Source organism: Platalea leucorodia (assembly GCF_965183815.1).
Source record: "Platalea leucorodia genome assembly, chromosome: 3".
Lineage (NCBI taxonomy): Eukaryota > Metazoa > Chordata > Aves > Pelecaniformes > Threskiornithidae > Platalea > Platalea leucorodia.
The window spans coordinates 42,511,195-42,523,421 of record NC_138825.1 but is presented as its reverse complement, the minus strand read 5'-3'; the positions used below and the strand labels follow the sequence as shown (position 1 = coordinate 42,523,421).

General features: G+C 44.0%; 1 protein-coding gene across 1 annotated transcript in view; it reads right to left on the bottom strand.

The window, feature by feature from the left end:
• Positions 1-1,695: 1,695 nt before the first annotated feature.
• The window catches only part of RGS7 (regulator of G protein signaling 7), a gene marked incomplete at both ends in the record, with an annotated part of 253,613 nt that continues 243,081 nt past the window's right edge, over positions 1,696-12,227 (bottom strand). Inside the window, one exon of the mRNA XM_082305535.1 lies at positions 1,696-1,857. Coding sequence (XP_082161661.1) covers positions 1,696-1,857 — 162 coding nt within the window. The remainder of the gene's footprint in view (positions 1,858-12,227) is intronic.

Genomic DNA, 12,227 nt, shown 5'->3' with positions numbered 1-12,227 from the left:
GTCCATCTCCTCCGCTACTTACCTCTTCCAAAATGCAAGTCTTCAGGAGTCCTTTGGCAGCAAGAAGCATGGGCATCTTTGCATCCTTTTGGGCTGAAGGAGCTAGACTCAAAAAAAGCATTTTGTGTGTGCATGTGTGTGCTTAAGTGAAAAGACTTAAGCAAGGTAAAGGAGCAGACCCGTGCTGACAGAGTGGCAGACCTCATGCCGCAGGTGTGGTTAGTGACAGTGGGACAGAACGGGCTCCCATCATGGGAACAGCCCGGTGTTGATGCGCAAACACTACTCCAGTTTTGAGACTGAAAACGTGCTGCCAAAGACTCAGTAGACCCAGACTCAAGCTTAGAAATGCTACTAATACACTCACACATCATTTTAGTCTCTCCCATCTCCTCACTTCCCTCCTGTTCTTCTTGTCCAGCCCGAATATCAACAGTTAATGTAGGCACTTGGTGTGATGCAAAATGTAAAGTGAATTGGCAATAATATAAATCTGGAATGCAGATATGTGGAGATATATTTAAAGACAGAAAAATTCTTCAATATATTTGAGTTGCAACTGGTACATGAGTGCATGGGGAAGAAATAGTATTTTTCAACTCATCTTACCAGAGTCCCAGTCCTAGAGCCAGCTGCGCTGGCAACAGGGCAGTAAATGTCAGCCTGGGGCTGGAGGTTGTGTTCACGTCTCTTGGGACCACCCGGGAAATAAAAATCACCATTATTGTGATGGTCTAGATGTAATTCATGTTATTTGCTTGCACCTTATTTCAGGTGTCCTTGATCAGTACTTTGGGGGGGAGAGAGAGAGCACGTGTAGGGAGCAGGCAGTTGTAGCGTATATGGCAACTGTAGGCCAAATAAGCATTCGCCTTTTCAGGCCAGGCATACTCCAATAGCCAAAGCAACCAGAAACAGGTGATCTGACCTTTTAAAATCAATAGCACCACTCTCCCCATGTCTCCCTGGGGACAAAGAGCATTTATAAAAACAGACTTTGCTGGATCATATTGCACAGTTCAGTTTACCTTTTGGTATCAAGATCTTATTTAAATGGTGTGTATATATCTCTCTCTTGCAATTAAAGCGAATTCAGTCATTACTTTACCAAATTTTGGTCTCATCTGATCTCACAATTCCCATTCTAAGACCTGTATTTTTGGTATACTTCTTGTCAGAGTATCATTTTCTGAACATAAAAGCTTCAAAAGGTTTAAACTGCTATTGCCACTGTCCTGTATCCAATAGAAGAAATATATTTTTACTGCAGAGGAAAATGACTTGTTTCGTGCTTCTCACATATTATCTTTATTAAACATTTGGACAGATATGCATCAATTTATTATGTAAATAATCTATGGCTTAGTTTGCAAATGCTGGTTGAAAGTTCACGAGAGCAGGCTTTTCTGTGAACTTTCTATATTTATAAGTTCAGTCACTGCAGTAAATCCTGAGACTATTGCCTGCTTAGCAGCATTTTACACTGTACCCCAATGGCTAAAACAGGGAAGCTGGGAGCTCTACATCTGAATATTTCAAAACCTCTGAACAGCTTGATTGGAGTTTGATTTTCTTCTTAAATAATGCAAGTTGTTCTGAAGAGAACGTATAATCACAATTATCTGATAGTCAAATCCTTGGTGGCTAACATACAAAGCTCCGCTACTGCTAATAGAGGTTTCATTTGAGCAAAGCTCATTGCAGCATTTTGTAGTCACTAGAAAAAAAGTGTTCTTTATGCGTGCTGTAGTTCAGAGCTGTAAGGTCTTTGTGAATGGTTACTCTCAAAGCGCTACAGAAGTTCCCCGGTTCAAGGTGGCTCCTGGCTCCTCGGAAAAATGAATGTGGGGTTCCAGCCTGGGAGGAGAGAAATAAGTGAAAAAGGAGCATCCTTGGGCTAGGCAAGACAGGTCTGCCTAGTGCAGCTCTGCAGCCGGGACCAGTCAGTGCTAAGCTGGTTCAGGAGAAGGAAGAAAGGTGAGTGCTGACCCCAGTAAACACAACGAGCATCCGTGAATCCAAATTCTCAATCACAGTAAAAGCTCCTCCAGCCTTATTTGTCAGAGCAAAAGGATTTTCAGATTATAAAACCAGGAGTCACCATGTGGTTACCTAACCACATAATTTAGGACACAGAACATCCTTGATTTTGATCCAGTTCAAACTTGAGAGTACATCTTTTGGATTAAAAATCCCAACAACATCTATTCTCGATGTAAAAATTACTCATGGTAGAAAAGCCACAATAACCTATTGCGATCCACGCCAGTAGCTAAGTATTTCCCTGGTGAAATACGTAGCCTTTTCCTCCTGTGCATTTGTCCAGCTCCAGCCACCAGATCTTTCTATATTTTTATTTGCTAGATTGGAAGAGCATTAATCCCGAAGTAAATACTTACCATATGTAACCGGTAATCCTTTAACCTTTTCTTAATACACTTAAAAGACTGCGTACCTACAACTTCTACTAGAAGGTGCTTTCCAGTCTTTGGTTGCTCTCAGAGCTGTTGCCTGCACCCCCTCTGGTTTTCAGGCAGTCTTTAGGAGTGCCTGAAGCAAGCACTGTGCTTCAGAGCTCAACACACGTACAGAGGAAAGAAGGCCTCCCTGCCAAAAATGCATATTCCCAGGGGTCACGTTAGTTTTTGACCCGTTTTGCTCCTGGAGTTTATGTCCAGCTGATGCCCCGGACACAACGCGGCATGTCCTGTTTAAGCTCACCGCTCCCCGATGGAGGGTGCTCCCAACAGCACGTGCAGCTCCTACACCTTGTTTCTCTGTGTCTGACTTCACTTTTGCCCACTGGATAAATGACTGTTGCTCACTCATCTGCCATCACATGACGAAGCACTTCAGACTTTTTCTTCTAGAGTTCCTTTAATCCCCATTATATATGATAACCCTAATCTTTGTAACATCCTCCAATGTTTTAAGTGATGATTTTGTTCTCTTACTGGCCCTTAGTACTACCTCTGTTACTAACAGTAAAATTAGTGCCGTGTTTTTGCAGGACTCTATCAGGAACAAAGCTGCTCACTACTGAACTGTTCAGCTGCAGAAATGTTAGCTAGTATCATCGTTATTCTGGGTAGCTTCATTTCCCTGAAGTCACACATTACTGTTCACTTCATGTCTAAGATATTATATAGAGTTACTGTGCTGCATTTTCAGCTCAGAGACGTCTCTCTCAAGTGATGTAAGGAAGGCTGGCAAATAGAAATAATTTTCTCTGCTTCTATCATGCTTTTCAGGTGAGAGTGCCAAAGTTATTTATTAATTAATCAGCTCCATGAACGAATTGAAATAATATATTCTGCATGTACTAATTGAAATAACATATTATATGTAGATGAAATGAAAGCCACAAGAAAGATAAATAAAAGTTTCACAAGAATTTAGTGACAGACCATGAAGAGGACCCTGGGAGAAACAGGGAAACAACTCTCTGGTGCCTTCCATTATTCATAAAGGCAAATTCATTCTCTTTTTTTCTGAAACTGGTTCATACCCAATCTCTCCTCTACGTGTCAACTCCACCTCTTTTCCCTCTTTCAAATGCTGAGCATCTTTTGATATGTTCGATAAGTCTCTATTAAACAGTTCCCGTCAGAGTGCCAAAAAGACACATGTATCACATAGAAAAAAATCTCATAGCTCTTCTTCCACATGGACTTCTGCAAAAATAACCAGCTACAAATAAGCAGGGATGCATATTTTCCATGATTCATGCTGCAGAACCCACCGTAGACTGTGGGACTGTTGTACAGAATCTGAGCTTTCACAGAAAAAAAACGTTACCAGCAGCCTGATGGCGAGGGAAGCCTTCCCAAACAGGAACTGAACATGAATCAAGTCAGGATGACTCAGATTGTTTTTGTGATTCTGCAGAGAGACAATCTGAGATAATAGCTGGGTTGTGTGAACTATTGCTATAATTTATAACAATAAAAATTCAAAATACAATGACTTATATTCATATTACTGTTGCGAGTTGGGTTTTTATTTTTACTACGTATATCAAGAAGACTGTAATACTTGTATTTCTAGCCCCTCCGTGTGAATGAGCACATAGAAAAATATTTATAAAAGTCCTCTCTATGCTTCATAGGCAATATGCAAAGTTTCATCCTAACAAACACAGCAACATCCCTTTTGTAGGCTCGGTGAAGTACCTTTTGATAAGAAGACAGTACTGTCACAGCAGGACTGAGTTACAGAGGTAGGTAGCCAGCCTTAGGACACCAAGGAATTTATAATACAATTGTTACATGTTGAAGCTTATGACAGAACAACATCTCCTTTCCAGATGGTGAAAAAAAGAGAATGACGGGGAAAAATAAGGCCGAGCCCTTGCTTAAATTTATAAATTAAATTTGTGCTGCTTTTGATACAAAGAAAGAAAGAAACACAGGCTATTTCTGTTTCACAAAATAGAATTATTACCCAGGTGTTGTAGCTAATGTAGTGTAGGCAGCACAAAATATCAGTACAGCTAAAGGACATTTCTGGTGTTTGTGTGTTGTACAGGCAGGTTAAGTAAATGGTTTTAATTTAACCATCGAGATCCCATGACTCAAGGTGAGAAAAATTCTTCTTTAGTGCTGTACTCCATCCTTAGCCAGAAAGCTGTTCCCAATCAAAACTATATTTATCCGTTATTTACCAGTTTAGTCAACTGAGGACAAGTTGTTCTGAAAATATTTGTTTAAATCAGCCAGCCAGGCAGCAAGAAGAATAAGGAGAGGAAAGAAAAAACACAACAGAAACGCATCTAAAATTCCAGGGAAAACCTTTCTGTTGACTTTATCAGGATTTGGCCAAGATCTGCAGTCAACAGAAGAGAACGATGGCTATTAAAATATGGGAAAGAGACTAGAGACTCTAAAGAAGAGGCAGAGACAAGAAAGTAGTGGAAACTTCCCAAGTTCCCATTAAAAAGGGAAAAATGGAGGTCCAGCTGCAAACAAGCAATGGAAGGGAACAAAAACTGAGAAAGTAAAGTAAAAGATGTGTGACCATTGATTTTAATGGACAGAGATGTCAGGCATTGGCCTTACCTGCAGAGTTTCCTGAATGGGTGCTAGAGCCACAGGCTGGGTTCAGTATGGCTGGGATACTAAAATAGTTGGAAAATTTGGAGGGATTATTCATGTCTGAAGCTTTGGGAAGATCACATCTGGGTAGTTGTAAAGGGAAAGATTTATCTTTCATTTTCAATTACGTTCAGTTTGGAAATGATCGGGGAATTTTTGTTACAAAATTATATTTGGGCTCCTCCCTCTGAGAGGATATTTTAATTTGTAATTTTTACCCTGACAAAATGATTTTAGTAGAGCACAATGGGCGCAGCGGGTATGTATCAGTAATGACCATGAAAGGACAAACACCGCACAGCAAGCCTTATAGGATTCAGGAAGGACAGAGTCTAAGTTTAACCACAAAGAAATCCAAACATGTTAAGAAATGAAATGAAGTGACTAGCAAATCCTCCAAAAATCAGTCTTTGCAAGGAGAGCAAATGTGGAAGGCATATTGTCTTCTTAATCCATAACAGGCTGACACATCTTTTGAAAAACAAACTGCAATTCTTTCTAAACTACAAAGTCTTGAAGGGAGACCAGGCATGGATTTACCAGCCAGGGAAAAGGTCCTCTAGCCGCTTTCCTCTTGCCCCAACCAGACCTCCCCGCACTGCTCCCTTGCCTGGTTTTTAAATAAAAACATCCAAATACATAGCTAGTAGAGAGATGGGTGGATGACCAATTGATGGGTAGATAGTAGACAGAGGCCACTGGGGTTTTTCTCCCACAGTTTTCTGGTTTGTAATGCAGTAGCTTTATTTTCCTTATCATGTCTCCCCACTGATGATCTACCCTTTCAGCTTCCAGTGCAGTGAATAGTTTCCATTTTTAATTTACCATACATAGGTTATTATAACTTTCCCTGTGGACGTCAGCAAAGAGCTTGCAGTCTTGACAACCACATTATAAATGATAGAAACACATGCTGTTGATGCTCCAGCTAGCAGAACGCAGGCCTCCAAACCTTTTCAGGGTTTACCACATAAGACGACCTTGTTATCCCAGCCTTACAGACGTGAATCAGGACAAAGATGACTCATCACAATAAATATCTGTTATATGGCCCAGATCTAATGTTTCATTGCCACCACTTTCCTGCAGCACATTCAGGAACCAGTGTCCTCGTGAGATGCAACACCCTCCTCGCTCCTGGGTGTTCGCCCGTGTCGTGGTGTGCCTCCTCCAAGGCCCCCACACTGCTGCCAATGCCCTTCTCAGGCTCAAGCCCCTCCATGCACACGGGCATCATGGTCTGATTTTCCAGGTGAGCCTTGTATTGCTCTTTCCCCCTCTATGGACATGCAAAGGGATTCTTTGAACAAAACCAAGGAATAATCTTGCCAGAAGTTCTCCAAATTCTTGGGGAATGTAATATGGAGAGCCCGACTGACAAAAGCCACCTTTGATGAGGGACAAACTGTCACAAAGTTGTTCCTTTTCCTAGTGTGGAACTGAATTTGCTAGCATGCAACCGCCGAAGTGGTAAAAGACCCATACAGGATTGCATGAAAAATCCCATAAAGCCTTACTACCAAGGGGAAAGAATAGTCAGTAGCAATCTCCCAAAAAGTTACACTTCAAAAGCATCAGCCTGTGGGAGTCAAAGTAACGTTCAGAATGCCAGCAGCTCCCTCGATGTGAGCAGATCTTCCTTTCTCCATCAGCAGCTGAGCCAGGTTTTGAGCCAGCGATGTTTCCACACAAATTAGTAGTAGCAATAGCAGTAGTAGTAGAAAATAATAATAATAATAATAATAATAATAATAATAATAATAATAATAATAATAATGCCTGCTCCTCCCCATCACTGCTCCACATGAAAGGCTTTGTAAAACAGTTTTCCAGCAGAGCTGTGCCAGTGCAACACACAGCAGGCAGATGCAGAGCGCATCTGTGTCGAAGAACGTGCCGCCAGCAGCAGAGGCACTGCCACATGAAATGCCAGCGTACGAAAAGGCACCAGCAGACTTGCTGTAGGATGCTGTGGGGTGGGAACACTGTCCCTCCTGTGACCAGAGACAGGATCACCCAGCCTGTGCCACAGCAGTAAGCGACGTGAAGCCTCCATCCTACTGTTCCTGCTTGCCGCGCCATACATGCTGCACCGCACAACCGTGCCCATTCACCTCTACAAATATCAGATTGCTTTTTTTTTTTCTTGATGATAAACGTTTTTACATTCCTAAAGAGGAATACAGTGTCCCACTGTACATTTTCAATTGTCTTGTCTGTTTCTATAAATTTGGGAGGATGGACCAACAAAAATCACCTGGGATGATGAAGGGTTTTGATAAAGGGCTCCCAAACCCCACCTTTGAACTAGTTACTAATGCCTAAACAGGTGCCTATGCAAGCCAGCTACGAGCAAGCCAGAAGCAGGCGTTTGACTGCTCTGAGAGGTGTCCTCCCCTCTCTCAGCTGAATGCAGCACTGCCTTGGGCACTGCCAGCTCAGCAAGGACGCAGCCCCCCGGTGCGGTGGTGGTGTGGATGGCAGCAGGGCATGGTCATGTTTCTTAGCCCCAGCTGCATCACACGAGCTGGAGCCCAGCAGCCAGCTCAGCTCAGCTCAGAGCTACGCCACACCGTGACAGCCCTCCTCGCTCCCCTGGGAAGCCAGTGCTGCTCCAAGCTGCGGGAAAACCACGACCAGACCCCATGTTTTCACTTTCTACTGCCTGCCCAGCCACATCATCAGACTGTCTCATTTTTAGCAAATGATGTAGACATCAGTGACTTCTCCAGATATTAAAAGACTATCCTTCAGCCTGCTACGCCACCTCTGAACGTGACCCCCCACCTAGACTGCAGCCCTTCAAGTTATCCTTCATTTGTTTGTTGGTGTGCTCCCTTAGATCTGCAGATCGCTTTGATTATTTGAACATCTGGAAGTTGTCACATGCTTTTTTTGACTGTGACCATCTGAAATATTACCCAGCAGGACTTGGGGGGAGACACAGTAAGGAAACAAAAACATCCTACTCATAAGAACATGTGGCAGGAATTATCAAATGACACCATCCCAAAGAGGAGTGCTATATATCCAAGCAAAGACAAACTTTCTCTCCATCCTCTAAAGCTGGGATGATTGCTTTCCATAACATCCATTCCAGACAAAAAAATATTACATACAAATCCTTAATATATTTTTAATTAAACATTATGTTCTGAAAGTTGCCTATCTCTTACTAACAGAGAAAACCCATTTCTTTCATCCTTTGAGTTTCAAAGCTGATGAGTAGCTCCCTACATACATGATTCTCCATAGAAAAACCTCCCCAAAATGGTTCAGCATCTGAGGTCATTAGGGTGCACAGCCCTGGTTTGCCTGTTGTCCTTAGACAGAGCAGAGGTTCTCTGGTAAAGCTGGAATGGGATATGCAAAAAAAAAAGAGATGGAACAGGTTGAAATACGGAGTCAGAGTTTCTCAGCAATCCCATCACATGGACTAGGGGCTCTGGAGAAGAGGGGAAAGGCAGCCCAAAATCAATGCAAATGAAACCCATGTATTTGCAGCACCCACAAAATGTAATTTAACTATGCAGGTGGAAGCCCGTGACATACAAGCACAGTTTTTAGATTTGGTTTGTTGTTTTCACCAAGATACAGATAGCAAGTGTGGAGAGCTGTAAAGACTGTACTGTTGCAGTTTGGCAGTGGTTAACTGGTGATATTTTAGCCTTCGCCAAGAGGTTCCCCCTAAAACCAGAACTAGAGGGGAGCAGTTTTCCTTCTGGCCAGCCTGTTTGCTTACAGATCATAGGACCGAAATCCCATTGCCCTGGATGCACCCAGGGGAACAACCGGGACTTCAAAGCCCACCTTCCTGGTGGGCAGGCTGCTGGAGGGGGGCTCTCCACCGGGGTTTCTTCCCAGGGAGGTGCCCAGGCCTCCCCAGGCACTCGCAGTCAAATCTGTGTAACTGCTTCTTCCACCAGTCCTCAGCCTCTGCCTGCCTCCAGAGTCAAATCAGACCTTGATGTACTGCCTTTGCCCCATGGCTGCTGTTGTTTCTTCTCCGTTCAGGGCTACTTTTATCTTCAGCAGCACAGCGCTCTGATTTTTTGTTATTTAAACCAGCACCCATAGCTACTGAAGTCAATTTGAGACAAGCCAAATGTATCTTAGTACAATCCCAACAACTGAGAAGGAATTCCTCGTAGTGCAGCGACATTGGTTCCCAGGAACCGGCTGAACAGAGACGCTCTCCTCTGGGGTAACCTGACAAAAATATTCCATGTTCGTTTTACAGGGATAGGAAGAAAGGTGGGGTTTTTTGTTTTGGGTTTGTTTTTTTTTAATAGCAACTACCGTCAGTTGTGCTGTGCCTCCGTTTTAGCTGCTGACCAGTAAAATACACGCTGGTCTCGCCAACTTTTAATGAGGCGACGCAGTTCGACACCAGCCCCCGCACACAGATCGACCCCTCCGCGCCACGCGCCCTTCGTTCCCAGCTCCCGCGCCCCTGCTCACCTCACCCCCCATTTTCGCATTTTCTCATCTTTGGGAGCCCGCTCTTTCCCCAGCAACGGGAGCCGCGAGGGGGGAGGGGGAGGACGGGGGGGACCCCCCCGCCCCCCACCCCCGCCCGCGGTTGCCGCGCGCCCCCACGAGGTGTCACTCCTGCCGCGCCGCGCGCGCCGCGGGCCGCCGCGCCCCGCTCCCGCAACCGGACCCGCAGCCGGGAGCGGGCTGCTACGGGGCCTCTCTACTACAGGCATCCGGCAGACTTTTTTGGTTGCTAATGTTGGAAGCAAAACTTGCAGTTGCTGCCCGGCGGCTTTTAACATCCCCGTAGCTCAGGGTTTAGAGGAGGGATATAAAATCGGGTTTATTTGTTTCCCGTGAATATCGGTTCTCAGCGCCTAAATCAGCAAGACTCAGCCGGGGGGGAGGAATCAAATAGAAAGAAGAGGCATATGATCACTTCAGAACTATTGGGGAGGGGGAGAGGGGAAAAAAAAGCGCGAACTTTTGATAACAGCAAACTAGTTTGCTTTACTATGATAAAGAAAATTGTTTTGACTTCTTTACTTTGTTCCTGATTTTATGCTCTATTTAGATTTCTCAAATAATGGGCTATAACGAATACCAAAAATGTCCCATCCAATAAATTTCTGTAATTAATATTTTTCATATTCAGCATTACACAAGTCAAAGTAAGTAGTACCATTCAGATTACACATTTTTCCTCAGCAAAATTAAAATTTTGGCAGCATTGTACTAGATCAGTGCTGATACACTGGCCGTGCTGGTGCTGCCGTGTCAGTACCAATAAAACAGAAAGTAGGAGCATCCAGGAGAGAGAGCTGTTAGAAGCAGCCATTTCTGCATGACATGAAGGACGGATGCTGACCGCTGCAGACAGCTTTTCTCTGGCAGAGCAAGAAGTAGGCAGCTGCCGCTGCTGCTGCACGCACAAGACCACGAGGCTTCAGTAATGAGGAGTAATGAGCTCCATCCTGGTGCAGGAGCTTTCAGGAACTGGAAAAGGATGCGGCTTCTACTGGCAACATTAGACTTCTTCACCACGTTGGGCATGGAAAGGCTTTTTCTTCTTTCTCGTCTTTCTTCTTTTTTTTTTTTTTACACAATGCAATCCGGGCCGCACATTCAAAATCTTTATATAGATGAAAAACAAAAGCAGCAGGCTCTACATGGTTTGAAGGGTACATAGATCAAAGTCCTCCTGTCTTTCCAATGTTCAGCCTTTTATTTCCCAGTGCTGACGCCCAGGTCAGGCAGTGCCACCAAACACACGTGTGTCCTGCGGTCTCTCGCTCCTCTTCTGATGCTTCGCTGGTCACAGCATTAAACACACAGGGTAGGAGGTCGGCAGCCATCCGTGAGTGCTCTCAGGATACAGAAACTAAGTGATAGCCGTAATGCGAGCTGGGTGGTGGGCCCTGATGTCGCTATCCCAGGCGTTATTTTTATGCTTTTTTTTTATTTTTATCACTCCTTCCCCTCTCTTTCTCTCTCTTTGATTCCTCGAGGTCTTCTGGCCTCCAAACCCTTGTTTTTTTCTTTCTCATTAAAAGACGCAAAGTGATCAAAGCTACTCTCCCTAGTCCATGCTGTTGGTGGAAAGAAGGTGCCTTCAAAAGTTTTCTAGAGACAAAGGTGCATTCCCAGCACATGGTGTGGTCTGGGGCAGGAGGAGTCCAAACCATCTTTCAAAAAAAAACCCCAACCCCACCCTACTGTACCCAAAAGGTACCACAACTGTCATCCAGCTCACAAGCACAACTGTACCTGCTGAGCAAAGGGTAACTACACTTTAAAGTCAGTCTTACAGGTTTCACATCCCTGATGTCAGCAGAAGTACACTGGGAGTTTCGGGCAGGAAGAAACAGTTGGAGATGCCAACAGAGGCACTGAAAGGTCAGCAGATGCTCAGCGCTCCTTGCAGACGGGAATCCCAAAGTGCAGTTTTAACACAGCAATGGGGTTCGAGCAGAGAGGAGAGGTCAATTTGTCTGTTGTTCCACTCAGCTCTGACCAACAGCAGAAGAAATAGCTAAAATTCAGATCTTCCACGGGGTTTCTTTGGGTTTGGGTTTTGTTATTTTTTTCCCAATAAAATGTCTGAATGTCGATAATACACAAGTATACAGAAAAAGTACATGATATGGGTCTATACGACAGGAATTGCACTGGGAAGAAGCCTTTTGGAACAAAATGAAAGTCTGACATTTCAAGTGTTCTCATTACAGGAAGAAAATAAAGATAGAAGAGAAAATCCCTCCCTGCACACAAATGCACCAGTGAGAGAGCAGCTGCAGTTACTCCCTCATGCCTGGGGTTTCCAACAGTGACAGAAAAGGATGAGGAAAATGACTGAGAAGGAACGCAAGAGAAGAGAGATTAGGCAAGGCCTTGCTAGTCAGGGACCCAGAAGTACTTCAGGTGAGGTGGAGGAAGGAGAAATGGAGCAACCCAAACTGACTTAGGAATTACAAACTTAACTGTTCCCTAAAACCGACCTTCTGGAAACCAATTCCCTCATTAATTGAGCATTATCTATTTAATTGTCTGCACTGTATCTTCAGCAGTTTCCTTTGCTGCTAATGTCTCCTTTTAAAATACCAGAACATTTTAAATAAAGTCTATCCATTGATGAAATTCCACATTTATGCTCCCTCC